This window comes from Hemicordylus capensis, chromosome 1, assembly GCF_027244095.1.
Source record: "Hemicordylus capensis ecotype Gifberg chromosome 1, rHemCap1.1.pri, whole genome shotgun sequence".
Classification (NCBI taxonomy): Eukaryota; Metazoa; Chordata; class Lepidosauria; order Squamata; family Cordylidae; genus Hemicordylus; species Hemicordylus capensis.
This window is the reverse complement of record NC_069657.1, coordinates 411,585,863-411,605,415: the sequence shown is the minus strand read 5'-3', so window position 1 is coordinate 411,605,415 and position 19,553 is coordinate 411,585,863. Positions and strand designations below refer to the sequence as shown.

General features: G+C 41.7%; 1 protein-coding gene across 5 annotated transcripts in view; it reads left to right on the top strand.

Annotated features, from left to right (window-relative positions):
• The window catches only part of DISP1 (dispatched RND transporter family member 1), a 128,024-nt gene that overhangs the window by 53,527 nt on the left and 54,944 nt on the right, over positions 1 to 19,553 (top strand). Inside the window, exons 1-3 of one of the 5 annotated variants that reach the window (XM_053308406.1) lie at positions 6,974 to 7,199; positions 7,801 to 7,917; positions 18,274 to 18,812. The exons of 1 other annotated variant lie outside the window; for it this stretch is intronic. In XM_053308406.1, coding sequence (XP_053164381.1) covers positions 18,304 to 18,812 — 509 coding nt within the window. In that variant the 5' untranslated portion in view covers positions 6,974 to 7,199; positions 7,801 to 7,917; positions 18,274 to 18,303. Of the gene's footprint in view, positions 1 to 6,973; positions 7,200 to 7,800; positions 7,918 to 18,273; positions 18,813 to 19,553 lie in introns of those variants that run through there. 3 more of the 5 variants (XM_053308399.1, XM_053308390.1, XM_053308414.1) reach the window with 3 other exon arrangements.

Sequence of the window (19,553 nt, the reverse complement as noted above, 5' to 3'; positions counted from 1 at the left end):
TCATGAGGTAAAGAAATCTTAAATGAGTCTGAATAGTGGTAACAAAAAGCATAGCATTATATATATATTATTTTAAAAGGTTTTGTAAATTGTGGACGGTGCAAGTCATTGAATGGTCCTAGAGAAAGACATGCTGTTCTGGTAGCTCCAGGTCTTAACACTCACATCAGTTTCAGAGGATGAATACAACTGAAGGAAGCCCAGGTGGGTGCGTGGCTGGGAGAGTCAGTCATGTGATTTGTCTCGGGGGGGGGGGCCCAAGGCAGTGGGCCCACAGACAACTGTCTCCCTTTGCCCTATTATAGTTACGCCCCTGCCTCTGTCAGTTCCCTGTTGGAGATCATCTATCAGGCTGACCAAAGCAGTTTTTACCCCATATCCCACCCAAAAAACCCATTTCCAAGACTGCCTAGAGCTGGAAGGCCACCACCTGCTCAGTTACCTTGCCCAATCATGCAAGGTTGGAGACAGGCCTATAGTTGCTTAATTCTGTGGGGTCCAATGAAGGCTTCTTCAGAAGAGTTCTAAGGATTGCCTCCTTAAGAAAGGAAGGCATCCTGCCCTCTCGCAGAGAAGCATTTATAATATCTACCAGACCTCTACAACAACTCCCCCTGCCAGATAGTATAAGGCATGTTGGACAAGGGTCAAGAGAACAAGTGGTAGGCCACGCCATTCCAAGCAGCTTATCTACATCATCAGGAGTCACAGACACAAACTGATCCAGCTTAGCCACATAAGAGTTATTGCTGGACACCTCATTAGACTCTGCAACAATTCTGCGGTCTGAGTCTAAATTGGCCCAAATACAAGAGATTAGTTTCTGCTATTGAAATAATCCTTTTAATATAGACATTTAAAAATAAATGTGTTGAATTAATAGATTTTAATAGTTGCTATCTAATGACGTGGAGGCAGCAGCTTTTATTTCGCATAAGCTGTGCAAAATCAGAGAGTCTTGGAGAAATCTAACATGTACTTCTGAAGGTGTTGAAGATTGTTCCTCTAAAAGCTTGGCCATTGATTTATCTACCTGTGGGACAAATTCCCAGGCTTCCATCTCTTTGCCAAGAAACAACTCAAAAAGATCGTCTCCACACTGGAAGAGATGTGTTTGGGCAGTGCTCTCAAAACTAAGCCATCTAGTGAATAAACGTTTAAATTTGTGCTCAAATAACATTTTCTCTTGCCTTGTCTGCTTCAGTCCTCATTAGTGTGTCAGCAAATCTCAGATCAAATAAAACCTTTTGTATGTGCTGTTGCAGTGTATGTTTACTCAAACTACTTGGACCTCTTTTGTAAAGAAAGTGGGGGGAACTAGTCTGATGCTTCTTGCGTCTTCTAAGCAGGATGTGTAGCAGTATACGGTAGGTGATGCAGAAAAAATAATCTTATATATACTATTTGTGGTTTTGGACTATGCTTTTTGGCAAATCCTTGGGCAAAAAATCTCAACTGATTAGAGTCCCCAGTGTTGCTATTCTAAGCCTCCCAGGTTGAAGCCAGAACTACTCATTCAATAAAAGAAACAGTAAGAAATTAACTGAACATTCACAACCTCCCACCTTTTATGCCCATAGAAAAACCTAACAAAGATATAATTCTGGATATCTGCAGAGAATACAGTACAGTGTTGAGAGCCTATGCAGACTTGAAGCTTTTTTCCTCCCATATTGCTTCTGGAACTAGTAAGAGTACAGATTTTCAGAACTCTTCATAGCCTTGTTCTTAATGGTGTCCTCACCTCAAATGTTTGGGGTAAATGGCTGAGGTTTGGGGTAAATGGCTAATTATTAGCTCCAGTATGGTTACAATATTGTTGTTCTGGCCTTGCCTAAGTATCCAATACATTCTTCTGTCCTTTCTAACAGCATTGGTTGCAAACAGGCAGGTGCTGACTCTTTTAGATGTCAGGCAAGCAACATAATCAGTTTAAAAATCCTGCCATCTCAGTGTTATAAAGTGCCAGCCCTGCCCAATTTATGTGATGAATACAGCTGTTTGCATCATTTGTTATGTTTATGGATGATGGAGACTCACACATAATCTCCCTCCTTGGTTGCTTATAAAAATAGCCCTGTCTGGCATTTTGCATGTGCATGTTCAAATAAGTTTCCTATTAGGTATAACTCATAGTGGAAAGCCAACACCTGTGATAATGGAATGCATATGACCATATAACTTTGTATAAATGTTAGTACAGCTGCACTTCAGTGTTAGTCATTTATTATTGTGCGTGTTTGTAGGATCATGCAATGTAATGAAGTCACAAACAGACTTGTTAAAATTCTGCTCTGAAAAACTGGATTCTTCTGACTCTTACAACATCCAAATTTCCTCATCCAATCTGATATGTCTTGATTAAAGGTAAAATGTGGCATTGAGTCAGTGTCAACTCCTGGCAACCATAGAGCCATGTGGTTGTCTTTGGTAGAATACAGGAGGAGTTTACCATTGCCTCCTCCCACGCAGTATGAGATTTTTTTCTTTTTTCTTTTTTGTTACTTTAGTTTTATTTAGAATGTAATTTTAATGCTGTCTTGTTTTGCATGTTTTTTTTACAGCGCCCAGAGTCTTCGGAGTGGGTGGTATATCAAATGTTTCAAATAAATGGAGTGGGCGGTATATCAAATGTTTCAAATAAGTGAATGAATGAATGATGCCTTTCAGCCTCTTCCTATATCACTGCTGCCCAATATAGGTGACCAGTGGGGATTCGAACTGGCAACTTCATGCTTTCTAGTCAAGTCATTTCCTGCTGCACCATCAGGTGGTTTATGTCTTGATGAGGGCACACTTATAAAATTGTTTGAAACATGTACAGATTTTTGTACTGTGTTTTTTGTATTAGGCCATGTATGGTTCTTGGAATAATTTTGGTATGCACTTTAATAGCACTTTTGTATGTGATAGGAAGGAGGATTAACTGATCTTCTGTGCAGTCTGTGACTGTTAAAATCCTGTCATGTATATCTCATTTTCAACATGTTTAAATGTAACATATTTACACTTCTATACCAGCCCTGTAGTTAGTATAAAAAGAACTAGCAGTTGCACATCACAGTTCTCCTCTCCAAGTAGCCAGGCACACAGACATGTTTAAATAGAACAGCACTTTCATAAGCAGCCTCAGGGACTGAGGATAGCACTCATTGGAGCCCTCTTCCCTCCCCTTTCCCTATTCCCTTGGGCACAGGCACACTGTAATATGTCATCCATCATTAGAACTGTATGTGCCTGCCATCTTGGCTATCTCTCTCCTCCCCATGGCCCTGAGTTTCCAAGTTACTCATGTCCAGAACATGAATAATGTGGGGTGGGACCATGTGGCAGAGGATTCTGGATGATTATAAAAGAATGACTGCTATAAAGAAGTGTGCATGTGTGCTCAGGGCTAGCTCATCAGAGGTAAGGAAGAAGTGTAGTGATGTGTTAATAATGGTGCTAATTTTTCACTTTACATAAGGTAATGTTTGTAGTCCAGAAGAATACCCTGGCACTAACTATCTCAAAGTGGTAACTTGAGTTAAAGCTTAAGTCATATCTTAGTAAAGGTAAAGTGTGCCATCAAGTCAATTTAGACTCCTGGTGCCCACAGAGCCCTTTGGTTTTCTTTGGTAGAATACAGGAGAGGTTTACCAAAATTAGAGATTGCATAGATCAGCAAGTCAAACTTTGCATTGTTTAACTTCTTAGAACTTGCTCCTGAACTTATGCAGACTATATTGTAATAACTTTATATGCTTGAATAATGTTTATAGGCCCCTAAGTGCCAGTAAGGTTGACAGTAGACAAGCTGTCATATCCCATAATAAGCTCCAACCCCTTTTAGTTGCCAGCAAGGTAAGATGTATGTGACCTGACTCCTCCAAAGTCATACATTCCTTTGTTTACAACCAGGTGACTGTATAGACTAGAGTATAATGGAGATCAGTCCAACAGATTTTGTGGTTTGATTGAAACTCCACAGGTGTGTGCAGTGTTCCTTTTGAACTCAAGAGTCTATATTGGTTAATTTCAATCCTTTATGGATAAACTAAACATGCCTGTTGAGGTTATTAGTCCATTTCTATTGTGTGGAATTCTTTAGTTCCTTTTAAAAAAGCTGTCTTCGCTATTGGTGTTGCCTGTCACTGCCACACCTATTTACTTTTTATGGAACAAGAATAATCTTATGTCTGTAAAGTTGTGGATAGAGAATATTCTGTGATAAATAATGTTTGTGGAAATGATCACCTATTACTTGCTAGCCTGCTTAAACTGCACAGGCAGATTTCTAGGGTTAAAGACAAATTCTGGCCTCACTTTGCATCCAAACTAGGCTTTTTGCTTTCCCCTTTTTCTGTTCCTGGTAACAAATAGCTGCCAGAAATGGCACTTGTGTCTTGAGATTGCATCTCTGTGGTGGCCTTTTTATTGGTTATCTCCTGTTTTTTCAGAGTCAGTAAAATGCTTGTTCTTATTTCTAAAAGTTTGGCTACATTTTGCGTTCTCTGGCAACCGCAGTGCTGTCGGCTGCTGAGTAATGCTTAGCTGGATACTGCTGTGTAAGTGGTTTCTGATTTGATTAATGGCTGATCAAGTCTTGTATTTTCAAGGACCACTCTAGTCTGCAGACTGTGGTCCAGGGGTGTGTGAGTGTCTGCACAATCTGACCTTCTTACAAGAGATCATGCTCTATAAGGAAGCCTTCTAGAAGCTAATGGCCAGAGTACTGCATATAATGCCCACTGCCCAAAAGAAATCCTGCTGTAGTGCAGACTATCTTTTGCAGCTCTTGTTACCTGATAACATTTTGATGGGAGAGACTGGCTATATTGGTAGTGGGGAATGCCTCTCCATGGAAAGGGATGGTTGCAGACTCTTTATGGGAGCAGTTTGGTAGCTGGAGCTTACTACTGGACCCTTCTTTGCTCTTGGTTGGCAGCTGGGCCCAGCAGTACCATTCACCAACTCTGATGTATTGAGTATGTACTTTTCTGGGGAAAGACTGAGTATTGTTACATGTGCCTTAGTAATCTCCTCCCTGGATTACTACGATGCTCTCTATATGTTTCCCCTTTAAGATTGTTCAAGCAAAACTGCTGACTAACAGTGTGAATACTCTCAGGTGTTGGCCAGAGTCAGCCACATGGCACATACTGAACCAGTACTGTAAGACTTCAAATTGTTGGCAGTTTCTTGATACATTTCAGGATACTGTTACTATTAGGGATGTGCCCGAAGTTGCTTCGGCGCCAGTGGGGGTAGTTCTTTAAGGGCGGTAGAGGGTGCACTCACCCCTCCCACCGCATTTCCCCCACTGGTGCTCCGTTATTTTCAAGCCCCTTGGAGCGGCAGCGTTCCTCCCTGCCACCCCGTTGTCCTCATTGGCTGGAAGTACCGATCGCATGTGTGCCCGTCTGCACACCAAAATGGCCCCCGGAGCCTAAACATTTCAGAGGCCTTTTGTAATGGCCTCCGAAATGTTTCGGGCTCAAGCCTAGTTACTATAGTAGTAGTCATTGTCATAGTAGCTATAGTATCCAGTGTGTGTTGTAATCTGCTTTTCCCAAGGTGATTTGTTCTTTTAACTTCCTCTTAGCATTTGGAGAAAGAGCATTTGTTTACCTTTTGAATAAATACGGTTTTGAGAAAAAATAAGTCAGACAGATTACAGTGGTGGTGGAAATAATGTACACCGGCTAACTGCAATAGTCCTTTCAGTAGCATGATGTGTTTTGACAGGTATGCAGTATACCTCCTGCACACTTGTGGATATGGAGGCAGGGTGGAGCAAATTGCCTCTCTATAAAAATATGACCTATTTCCAAACCCAATGAAATTGGCAGTAGGTTTCGGAACAGAAGTATTTTTTTTACACATGGGCCAATAATCAAACACATGCTTCTGTGTATTTCCCATATTCAGTTCTTGTTGTGTTACAATATCTCTGATAGGAAAGCCGGGAGAGATCTCTGTGAGACCCTGGAGCAGGCATCCCCAAACTGCGGCCCTCCAGATGTTGCTGAACTACAACTTCCAGCATACCCAGCCACAAAAAATTGTGTCTAGGGATGCTGGGAGTTGTAGTTCAGCAACATCTGGAGGGCCACAGTTTGGGGATGCCTGCCCTGGAGAGCCACTGCTAGTCAGAACAGGCAGACCTGTGCTAGTTGAAGTTAGTGGTCTGACCCAGTATAAGGTAGGTTCATATTATCACAATCCACTTTAAAGAGGTGCCATGATCGCAGAATGGTGTGGTGACCATGTTGAGGGCCAGTCCGCACTGTGTGGCTTTCTGAGGTGTGTGAGCCCCAAGAATGGGTGTGTGTGTGTGCCTACTCTGATGCATGTAAGATTACCCCTGCAGTCTCTCCAAACTAGGGAGTGGGTAACAATGGCAAATGATGCTGAAATGTTTTACTGTAGATAGCTGTAAATGATGGATATTTGGACAAAAAATCCTGTTTCATATATGCTGATGGAGACTCTCCTGGAGAGAGACTATCGGATTATGGTAGATACTCAGTAAAAGTGTCAACTTGGTATGTGGCAATGGCGATGTTGTCTTCATGCCCTGTTTATGGGCTTGCTGGAAGCATTAGTATAGCCTCTGCTGGAAGCAGAATGGTGGACCTGATGGATCTCTGGGCTGATCCAGCAGAGCTGCTGTTATATTCTTCGTATGAACTGGACTTCTGTTTGCAAAGTGTGGTAAAAATCCGTGCACGTAACAAATGCTTAACTTGTGCACCTAAACTGCTAGACAGTTTTTTCTGAAGAAGCTAGATAAGACCATATGAAGTTATAAAAGTTGTAACAGCACTTGGGCTTTCCCTGTAGAAACAGGAAAAGGCAAATAAAACAAAACACATTACCTTCATATCCTGCCTTTCTAACCTTGCATGGAGATCAAGCCTTTAACCACACCAGCTGTTACCATTATGCCCTTCCCTGTTAGGGTTAAGTAGGAGAGAAACTCAGCTGTCCTATCAGAGAAAAAGAGAGAGCTGGAAACTCCAGCCCCCAGCAAGCTGGACTCAAGGCAATTTGCATCTGTGTGTCATTCAGGCTCCTCTCTGCAGTACTGCAGAGCAGCTTCAACCAGCTTTGTTGTCTCTGCTAGGTTTTAGCAGTTAAACCAACGGCATTTGCCTTGAAGACTTCATAAAAGATTATATGCATAGCTTTGAGGGTTTTCCCACCTTAATTTCAAGGTAATGTTTTAATTCTTCAGCATTGTGTGTGTTGGCTAAGGAAGGAGATATTTTTCAGAATAAATATGTTAGATTTTAATCTACTGCTTCCACACTGCATTTTTAATACAACTTTAAAACCAAGCATTTCAGAATAATTAGAGTTAATGTATTAACTTTCTTTTTAAAGTACTAGCATGTTTGACTTGTAAGTATGTATAGAATCCATGACTTAGGAAGAGACTGCAGCTGAGAAGAGGTTTTAGTATGTCTGAGTAGTGTGGCAAAACTTGATTGGGTTTGTGTGATAAGAGCATCCACTGCCAAATAACGTCTCCTGCTGTAAATAAGAGATTGCTGTTTGTGTTCTGACCAGTGCTAAGAACAATAAGCACTCATACTGTGATTGCAGGAAGGAAAATGTGAATTGGCTGTCCTGAAAGAAAGCAGAGTGTCCTTGCAGTACTGGAAGGCAGTAGATAAATACTATTTTAATTTTAATGTTGATGCATACTTGGAGATACACATGAAGGACAAGCCTTTTCCTTAGTAGGTAAACTGAGTGAGGAGAACTGCATTTAATGTCATCTGAAGCTTATTTATCACTTGTATGTTTCTACAGGAATTCTATAGTATTACAATGTTGCTTTTTCATGCTTTGAGAAGTAGTTATTGGATACAGATGTCTCAAGATATTCCAAATATAGCTTCACTTTGAAATGTCCATACAGATGTTCAGGTATAAAAATATTTAACCAATGATATGTCTGAAATGTAGCTCTGTTGTCCATAATGATTACTGTGTGCCAAAAATTGCTTTAATTTGTTTAAGCTCTCTAGCTTTTGCTAGCACAACACACTGCATCCGAGATGATTTTAAACCTCTTGCATAATGTAACTTTAGAGTGTGCATAGTGGAGAGGGTCTTCTACATAATGAATGTATCCCAGCAGAATTTTGTACTGCCATGTTAGTTTAAATGTTGACCTTCCCTGTTTGCATAATTTATTGCAAGTCCTGTGAAATGTCCCGTACAAGTAGTTTATTTTTCAGCTGGAAAAAATACCATATTACACTGTGTGTACAGAGAACACTATTTAAGCATAGGATTTTTAATAATGAAAATTGCCCTCTACTTTGTAATTGAATGTCATTAATTTATGTAAACAAGATGTAATGGGATGACACGATTTAAATGGTGGGGTGTAGGATTTAAATATCTTCCATCAGAATACTTAGTCTTAAAATGCATTGGTAAAAGTGCTACTATTTTTCTTAGTTTTCCTTTAAGTAGGACATCTCGTAGGTAGACAACTTGTAGTTTGTTTAGTTTTCCTTTGCTTCCTTTGCTTTGCGTATGAGATGTTGACTTATACAGAAAATGCATTTGTATAGTAAAACCCTTCTAGTTAATCTGGTGTGATCCCAGGGGAGAAAAAGGCTTTAAGCTGACTTTTTAAATAGTGTTTCATCTTCAGCCTAATGTTCTTTTAGGTAAATTAATAGAATTTTTTAAGGCTTTTAATTTAGTCTCCTCATCTTTATCCCTAATCCCATTAGTCATTCCTTCGCTTCTTTGCTGCCAATGATGGATGCTCTCTCCCCCCCCCCCCCCATTTAATCAATTCGATGCCTATCTGCAGTATAATGTTTACTACCTTAACATGGTGATTTCTGGAAACTCCATGTCAGAGGAATTGCAATTCCTGATCCAGCCTTCAACACAGGAAATGAAATAATGATTTATCAAGGTCAGGAGAGGCACACCATCTTCTGGGGTGTGGGTTGCCAGTAACATTATGAGATTTAAATGTGAGGAGAGAAAATGCAACTTAAAATGTTTGTTTCATTTTATGGCTTGGAAGGTATTGGATAATAATACAACTCAAGTTAGCTAACAAATATAGAGACAAAAATGCTGGAATCAGTAGCAATATAATCATAACTAATATCATAGCAAATCCAGTGCAAAAGTGGAATAATTTTGGATTTAAGGAGGATATAAAAGTGCTGGAATTTATAATTTATAGTTGGTTGCCCTGATCAGTCTATGTAAAAAACATATTGGAAACAACTTTATATAGAAATGGATAGAATACCTTTCTTGAACTATATAGACAAAGACACTAGACCAAAACACTTGAGAGCCATTCTCATTTATTGAAGGTAGACAGATAGATAATATACATCACTTGACCAAATCAGTACTGGGTGACCATTCTTCTGTACTGTAAAATTACAAGCAGCATAAAACTGGTTTCTAGACACATCTGCTCCACTGAGGCTACATTCGGTTCCAGCAATGCCTATGCAGTGTTTGGGCACAGGGATCAGCTCTGACATTGCTGAACTTGTTTTAGGAGAGAGGAAGAAAAAAGCAAGAGCTCCATCCAGGTGCTGATCACATTAAGGGAGGAAAGGGAGTTTGTGAGCTGCCTTCTTCATGCATGCCTTTTAAAAGATAGTTGGTAGAGGGGCGAAATTAAAAAGCTTAAAACTAAGCCAAACTTCACTTGCTAGTAGAATTTGAGAAATCTTAATACTTGCTAACTAAAACACACACACACCCCAAAATCTTGCTACATCTTAAAGTAGACCTTGACCTCTTTGTTTAAGGAGCAGGTATGGGAGTTCCTTGACAAGCAAGTTATTATAGCTAAATAACACAAATGTTTCAAGGAATAGCTGGCAATCCATAAACATTAAAAATGTGCCAGAAAACTGAATAGACTCTCATGTGAATAGCAAAGATTCTAGGGAATTTCAGAAATGTCTAGCTGGGAGCCAGATGCTAAGATCAGTGACATGAAGCATCTTAAAAACTATCTGACTTGAGAGGCAGATAGACCCTGCCCATAAAAGTATCAGGCACCACCTGTTACTTCTGTTAATTTAAAAACAACAACAAAAAGTCTCCAAACAAACCAGTCCAGATGTTTGTGGTAGAGCAAAACAAGCCTCCACAACTTGCCTTTTTCTCATTGTGCTGGAAAAGCTTATCTCCTACAAATGTGCACATTAGTTCTTTTAAAAAGAAATCATATGTATGAAATTGTTTTAAAACTGGACCTTAGTTTCATACAGCTGAGAAGATGTATGCTTGCCCTCTAAGCATTTTGTAGAGCACCTCAGAGTTATTTAGCTAAACTGTATAGATGCTTTAGTTTAATGCAAATAAATTGTTACTTATTGCTCAAATTTTACCCTTCTTGCAACATTTATGAAAAATGTTTTAGTGAACTATTGATATTCAAAAAACATTTCTGCATCAGTTGTTATACTTCTACAAACACTGTGAAATTGTCTGAAAGATTTAAAAAAAGGTGAAAGACTTTATTTTATTTGAATAAGGATTAAAAAAACAATCAGTATTAATAGGTTGGGTGGCTAGAGGTTTCTGCTATCAATGGATGTGGATGATTACACAAACACATACAGCATGAACTGAAGATCAGGCTAAATGTAAGAGCATTTTTTTCAGGTTTAGTTTTTTTATTTATACTAGAGGGCTTGTGGAATAATCATATTTAAAATAGTTAAATAATCCCATTAACTTACTAAAGAATTCTGAATATCTGTAAATTCTCTGTGCTATATAGCAACTTAAATCACATTTCCAATACATAATCCCCACCTGATTTTGCACTTGTCATTTTGAATAGTAAGTGATGTTAGTCCAGATGGCTTTGCTTGAACCGATGTTGTTATAAGCCTGCTTGTCTCCCTCCCCCTGCTCTTTTTAAAATAAAAAAACTTTTTAGAGCAATGAAAGACGTCATCCAGACCCAGAGGAATGGATGAAGTTTTTAACCACAGCTAAAACTTAACATTCACTTGAGTGAACACAAAATCCTACACACATGTTTGAATGTAGTACAACATTACAGTTCTTCCTGAAAGGCTTGAGCCCCAGAGGGCAATTGTCTGGTAGGAAACAGTTCTTAGTGTTGTTGCAAAGAACAAGCAGGTTTGTTGATGAAATGTCCATGTGTAGAGTTGCCATACTGTCCAGTTGGTGGAGTTTTTCCTAGATTCTAAGCCTGCTACCTGGTGCCCCTTTTGGGAATGAGCTGGCCTGAATTTTTAGCTCTCATTTAGACAAAAAGTCAGCCCTTGCCATTTTGGAGCTCAGTTTTGTCTTTAACCACCTGCCTGGTTGCCATTGATGACCTGGAATTGATGTTTGGGTGAGTGGCATTGGAGGATAAAAATGTTAACTGTTTTGTAGCAGGAAATACAGCTGAGAAAATAATTACAAATCCAGAAGTTACTAAAGAACAATTTTGTGGACTGATCTTTGATAAGTTATTGCCAGTATAGAACAGCCTTGTTATTAAGTTGCCCAAATGTACCTGCCCACAGAGTTTTTAACATAATTCCTTAGTAACTTATTTGAAACCACCTTTTCTGCTGCATTTACTATCTCTTCATGGCACTTTATGGTCAGCGTCTCTCTTTCGAAGAAACTTTGTTTTGTGCATGCTGGTAGTCTTGTATTACAACGTGGCTAGAGACAGTTTGGATTTGTGAGCCTTTTGTTCTTTGCAGTTCAAACTTATTTGTAGTTTTTATTACTCTAAAATACAAGTCCTGATGCAAAACCTCATACTTATGAAATTCCAATCTTCAGTCTTAAACTCTACTCTACAACTAGTAATATGGTAGTGAATAATATTTCTGTATATACTGTATTTTACGGACTATAAGATGCTACAGACTATAAGACGCACCTTAAATTTTCATCCAGCTTTTGAGCTTTCCTTCTCCTCTCCCCTCCATCTCCCCTCCAAGCCCTCCCACCGAGCCCCGCTCTGTCCTTTCCCTCCTGCCAGCAGCAGTGAGCCCACGTTGGTGACCCGCGGCAGCTGCTGCTAGTTGTTGCTCGGGAGCTCCTTCACCTTGTGCCTCTGGCGGCTCCTGCGGGCTGGCGCTCGCCTGCACGGGCTCGTGCCGCCCCTTTCCAGGCTTGGCTGCAAAAGGCTAGAAGCCTTTTGCAGCCAAGCAGGGAAAGGGGCGGCAGGGAGGTATTCTGCCGCCCGATTTCTAAAAGGAGCCCAGCGGGGAAGGGGGCGGCGGGGAAGTATCCTGCCCCCCGATTTGAACAGAATAAGGAGAAAGGGGCGGCAGGGAGGTATCCTGCCACCCGATTTGTAAAGGAAATACGGCGCCAGAGTGGGGAAAGTGTGAGAGGGGTAAGTAAACCCTCCCCCGCCCTTAATGGAACCCCCCACTCCACTTCTGAACCCTTCCTCCTCCCCCTCTCTTTCCTGACAAGCCCTAAACTTTCAACTTCTCCCCGGCCAATCGGAGTATAAGACGCACCTGAATTTGGGGGCATATTTTTCAAGGAAAAAAGTGCGTCTTATACTCCGTAAAATACGGTAATCACAGTGCTGTCAAAGTGGTTTTGCTGTTTGCAGACCAAAGGTTCAAATTATGTGTCCTGTAAAGATATGTTGATTGTAATAATTAGAGAATGGAATGAATATTCTGGGGGTGGTGAGGGACAAGTTATAGAGTGAAACACTGAGTATTGTATACTTATGATGCAAGTATTTTTGCACATCAGTGTTAGGTTTTGCTGGTGGAAACCTAAGTTAGTTCTTAATCCAAAGACATTTAGTTCCGGAACTCTCTGGCTATATATTTGACACTGATGGTTGTTCTGTCTGTCTAGCTAACTGGAATTCAGTGGATATCTTCACACCTATGCTTTCAAACAGCTGTAGCTACTACTTCCAGAGATTTGTACCTATGATCTCAGAGCTGGCAATATTTAGGAATGAGTCTTGCCTTGTTTGTATTACTTTGTCAGGGTCTCCAATGGTATGGAAGGGTTGCTCAAGACTGGGCTCAACAATTCCCAAGTGCCTGGAAGTTTTAAGTTTGACACTTGAGCCAAGTGTTGAATGGATATCACCAGGAGGAGGAGTCAGCAAGCAAGGCGGGAGGGGTGCAGTTTGCTTACTTCCTGCTGTTTGTGCTGGTCCATTGCCTGCCCAAGCCCTCCTCGAGCTCCATGCCGAAGGAGGTGACTGGAGTTTGATGGTTTGACTCTACACCTCTGTGGTGCTCTGAGTGCCTCTGCAACTACCAAACAAGTCTCAGCTGTAGTTTCATACTTCAGTGCTAGAAAGGATAGCAAGACTTGGTTTGGCTCTGCATTTCTCTGTTGCTCTGAATGCCCTTTAAACTTGGCCAAATAACCCTCATCTCTACCTCCCAACCCTGTGGTTGAGAACAGACTAGAGAGTGTCCCCCACAGTTGCTCTTGGGGCCTCAGAAGTGCAACACGTCAGTGAACGTCTGTGCCTTTCTGCAGCTCCAAAGATTGGAGGTTTACCATGGTGGGCAAAATTGTGGAACACTGGTTTTTCTCCATGCACTTGCAACCTTCACACCTGTTTGTGTGTCTGTGTGTTTTGCAGTGGACTTGCTCATCCTTGCCTAATCATCATAGACAATTAAAAAAAAATTTAAAATACCCTACAAGAGTACTGCCCACCCCCACCCAGCAGGCTTGCATTTTTGTGTCTTGCTGTAAGCAACACATTGCAAGAAGAGGAGCTTAACAGAAAGGAACTTGTCCATCTTATTCCATCCGCATCTTAGCCTTGGGAGAGTTCAGGTCCTCATTCTCAGAATTCTAATTTTCACCTTCTGACTGTTCAGATTAATAAATGTAGCTATAGGGTTTTCTGCATATACTGTTGAAACTATTGGTTGGGCTGCATGTTTGAATTAATTGTTTAGAAGGTGGTAATAATTCTCCAACATATCTGTATGTCCTGAATCTACGCACAAAAAGGATGCATGTATCTGTTACGAAAACACTTTACTGTATGGAATGTATACCTACTGCTATTTTAGTAGCTGCTTTGAAGCTGTCATGCACTTCATGAGAAAACCAGGCAACTTCAGCATTGCACGGTTTCAGAAAGACAAATCTCTCTCCAGCCTCCATCCAGCTTCAACAAGCCATTTATTTTCAGCAATGTTTGGACAATAAGGTTGAAATAGGCTCTACCCATTTGGAGAATCAGGGGTGCGGGAGGAAATATTAAGCAAGAATGTATGGAATTGAAGCAAAATAGTCTTGCCTAGAAAATGTGTTCAAGTTATGACTAGTTGCTGTTTGGTATTAACTTTGCAAAGAGTCACAGGAACACAGGAAGCTGCCATATACTGAGTCAGACCATTGGTCTATCTAGCTCAGTATTGTCTTCACAGACTGGCAGCGGCTTCTCCAAGGTTGCAGGCAGGAATCTCTCTCAGCCCTATCTTGGAGAAGCCAGGGAGCGAACTTGGAACCTTCTGCTCTTCCCAGAGTGGCTCCATCCCCTGAGGGGAATATCTTACAGTGCTCACACTTCTAGTCTCCCTTTCATATGCAACCAGGGCAGACCCTGCTTAGCTTAAGGGGACAAGTCATGCTTGCTACCACAAGACCAGCTCTCCTCTGTCTAAGTATAATACTCAGTCTGAGTATAATACACAACAAACAGTGTGAACTTGCATTATGTTATACTTTATTCCCTCCCTCGCCCCTTCCGACCTCTTTAGCTCTAGGCACTGAGGATTCCAAACCCAAACGAAGTCTGAGAAGCAGCACCCAGGGTTGCTAGGGGCAGCATTCCATTGTGCAAAGCACTTTCTGCTTAATATTAGTGGTTAACAAATTTAAACAGCTTGACTGGCTGAACATTAAAAGTACTCATAACAGCCCAGTAGTGAAGCAAGAGAAAACTAATTTTGAAAGGTTCTTGTAAACGCCAAGGATGAGCATACAGGTATTCAGAAGAGCTTGATAGAATGACGTGGTATTTTATTTTGACTCTTGAAAGGATTATAGAATCGCATTGGAAGTAGGAAAGGACCTTGGAGGTCTTCTAGTCCAACTCCATGCTCAATCTGCTATGGTATCCCTGGCAGATGGCTATCCGGCCTCTGTTTGTTGAAACACTTCCAACAAGAGAGGACCCATCACTGCACAAGACCACTGTCAAACAGCTCTTACAGTTAGGAAGTTGCTGTTTAGCCAAAACCTCCTTGTTTGTAATGTCAGCCTAGTGGGTCTAATCCTGCCCTTGGGAACAACAGAGAACAAGGCCACTACTTGTGTGGCAGCCCTTCGTATATTTGAAGACAGCTATCATATCTCTTCTTACTGTTTGCCTTTTCTGACTAAACATGCCCAGTTCCTTTAACCGTAAGATGTGCTTTCTAGAACCCTCACCATCATTACCGACCTCCCAGTTATCAAAGTCTGTTTTTAAAATGAGGTGCCCATAACTGGATGCAGTATTCGAAAAGAGGTCTGACGGACACAGAATAGAGTTGAACTCTTAGTACTTGGGATTAGGATACAGGTAGCTTTCCAGAGTGTTGAGTTTTTAGCAGAGGCACTGCTCCACTCATGGTTTCAGAATATTCCCACTGCAGCATCCCATGTCATTCCTCAGCCATGGGGATTCGTAGGTTTAGGGATCATGTGGCAGGCAAAACCTGTCTGCTCCTTCGGAGATTGTGTGATCTGGTCTACACTGTCAAGAACCTCCTGGGATACTGTATGTCTTTGTGCAGAGAACATATAGATGCTTTGTAACATAACTAGTAGATTCTGTAAGATACAGGCTTTTCCTCCACCACCACCACCACACACACACACACACACACACACACACACCCTCAAGTATTTTGCTGATGCCTATTTCTTTTGTCTGCACCATAATAAAAGATCCACAGAAGCATCAGATGACAGCTTCCCCACTCCCAGCTCCGGGAGCTACACTTTTTAGGAACATGCACTATTGCTTTTGTATTATTAATTATATCTTCCTACTTCCTAATTGCATGTGGTTGTAGTTTGCTTTGACTCTTTCTTATTTTAAGCCAAATCCCCTCTCATCACCGTTTCCATATTCACAATGAGAAGAGAATCTCTTATATGAACATAGGAAGCTGCCATATACCGAGTGAAACCATTTGTCCTTCTAGCTCAATATTGTCTACACAGACTGGCAGTGGCTTCTCCAAGATTACAGGCAGGAGTCTCTCTCAGCTCTATCTTGGAGAAGCCATAGAGAGAACTTGCATGCAGATACACTTCTCAAAATGGCTCCGTCCCCTAAGGGGAATATCTTATGCTGCTCACATATAGTCTTTACAGAGCCCCTCCCCTCTTTCTAGTGAAATCCATTTTTCCTGGAAGGCCACATCCTAATTACTTTCAAGATTGCTCTCACCTGGAGGAGATGTTTCCTTAGCTGACAGTATTGACCTTCCATACTTCTAGTTTGGGGGCTTCAGAAGTCAACAGGGTTGAAGGGGCACATTCTCTAGAGACCATGCCAATATCTTTTTTCCTGAAAAATGTTGCAGAGGAGGAGCAGGAATCTGTGGTTAACCTATAAGAATATTCCGCAGCATCCAGTCCCAGTGTGCCACCATTCTGCATCTTGCAGGTCAAAGTACCTTCACCAGCACCATTGCTGTCACTAATCACCAGTCCAGCCTGGTGTGCCCCTCTGCAGCTCCCAAATCCCTATGATTTAAGCCCTCTTTGTACATGTCATTGCTTGCTCTTCAGAATCATCATATACCATAATATGCCCCCCTTGCCATCCTAAGTACTTCATACCATTCCAGCTCTGCTTCACTGGTGACATGCTTCTGCCACCCACCTCCTTGACAGTAATTCTAGAAAATAAATTCCACAATTCTTGTTGGCAGTACTGCTAATTTAAATGTAAAAGGGGAGGTCCTTGTATGGACATATCTCCCAATGGCTGTTTCTGCATATGATTTATTAGAGCCATTTCTTCCTCCCGAACTTGACTTAATTTGTGTTGAGTATGGTAGGAGAGTAGCGAACTCCTTTGGGGACCCTCAAAGGACTGAATAAGGCTTCTAGATCTTGTGTTCTATAGCTTTGCTTTAATTTGAAAAAGGATTGTCCATTTGCTTTGGATAGTCTTTTTATTATTTTATTATTTATTTATTTATATACCGCCCTTCCAAAATGACTCAGGGTGGTTTACAATTAAAACAAACTTATATAACAATGAAAAGCTAAAACAAATTAAAACAATAAAACAACAACTAACAATTTAAAAACATTTTAAAACAAAAATTAAACATTGTCCCCAGACCCCAGCTCAAGAAAACACGTAGACTTAGTATGGAAGAAAAGGGCCACAACTTTGTTAACTATTACACAAGGCATGGCAGACTGGAACACCAGGTGATTAATCACCCTTAGAGAACAGTGCGGGCCAATAGAAGCAGGTCAGAACTCTGAAATCCTACCCAGCGCCCTACTGGGCGACACACCCTGGCTCGGGAATGGGCAGGTACACTCCACCCAATTCCTTCAAAGCCGACCCCCCCTTCTGTAAGAGAGGATCTGGATACTTCTAGGCATTCGTCCACCCCGGACTGCACAGCCCAAATTTGGAGAAGTCCTGAAGCAGGGTTCATGGCAATCATTCTCCCCGTGCTGCACAGGCTACAAAGGAGCGATTAACCAATCACCCCTTTTACATATCCAAGGGTGCTCACCGATGTTCTAACCCTCAAATTACCACCCCGCCCGCACTGTTCCTGCCATTGTGGCTGACCTAACTCTAACTACGCACCCAGGACACAGAACGGAGTAGGCAGAAAAAAACCCCAACAGTGGCCAATGCGTTGGGAGCAAAAAATTCCTACTCGGCCCCTTCAGGCGGCCAGTCGCTAGACCCGCTCTGTACCGGGGAGGGAGGGAGGGGAGAGCTCTTTCTCCTGTGATTGCCTGGTCCCAACTGAAGAGAGAATGGAGAATGGAGAATTTTTAGTCTTTTATATCTTGGTCTTCTAGGTATATTTTGAATAGTTCATGAAACTGTGGTTTGTTACTCTGTGATGTATTTTACTAGAGGGGAATAGTGAAGTTCCTGACTGCCCCAATTGCTGTACATGGGTTACTAGAAAAGAATGTGGTGCATCCCTAATCCATCTTACTTATTTATTTGGTTCATCACACCAGACCTGAGACACGTATAATTCTGGTGATGTGCCTTTCTCTCTCTCTCTCTCTCTCTCTTCCCGCTCCCAGAAGTATTGCAGACCATCAGGACTTTAGAGCATGGCTACAAGCAATGGAAACAATGACTTTGTACTTCTGAGCAATGGCAACATTCTGTCCAATGTGACTAATCCTGATCTCCTGCTGGCAACCAATGATGGCAATGTTGCAGTCCAAAACACACCATCTAAGGAAACCTCAAGAAGAAAAGTGAGTGCAAACGGGTGCCTTCAGTTTAATGGCATGCTAAAAGCATCATTTTTGCCTGTAGATGACCAAAGGACTCCGCAGGTGTTAACAAAATGTTGTCCTTGCCCGTATCATCATCCTCTAAATAACCATAGTACTCAACAAGAATGTGTTTCAGTGGCTGGCACCAATGCACCATCTCCATTGACTTCCTGCTGCCCAAACCCTCATACTGAATATTCAGCATCTGCTTGCCAAAAACATGCACCCTTGTATCAGACTGCCTGTTGTCTCCAGTCGTCCCCTTCATTCTGCCTACATCATCAGTGGCCTGAACACTTTCAGCATCAGCCTGCCCAACAGCACATAGCCAGTATAAGGTATGTAGATAAATGATCAATAATTGTTCTCGTCTTATATGTGTTGCACTCTTGTAATAACTGCTTCACAATAACTGATGGAATTTTTAAAACAAATCATGGTAAGCTCAATCTTCCAGTATGTTGCTTATGCATCGTACATGCTTCATCTAGAAGTGCATGCAAGCTTGTGGTAGAAGAGTCCATATGAAAGTAATGGCATCACAAGTACAAAAGTCGTCTTCTTAAAACATCTTACAAAAGTCATGGTATCTCCAAAACTATGCATATGAACTGTGAAGGCATTCAGGGGGTAGCAGCTGCTGTATACCCCTTCCAGAGTCCAATAACAGAGTCCAAGACAGAAAGAACAGCTTGGGTGGGGCACTGACTGTGCTGTCTTTGCTTCTGCCTCACCTTTCCTCAGGTGTGTAACATCTCCTTGGGCTGTTGCTGTGGCTGGGGCTTTTTCTGCTGCTATATAGGGCAGGCTGGCCCAAGGGTTCTCGTCCTTGTGGCTCTCAGCCATGGGGCGAGCTGCCTGGGGCCCAGAAGATCTTTCTCCTTCTGCCCTGAAGATCCTTCTTCCTGAAATCAAGAAGTCAGCAAGAGATTGTACAAGTCTGGTTCTGGTTTTTATTAAGCCAAGAAGCCGTGGTGGGTTAGTCTGGGGAGATGTGTCTGGGAGAGCGAAAAAGTGGGCATGGAGTGGGGGCAGCAATATCACAGGTAGCGGGCAGAGGGAGGTATGGTGTTGGGAGT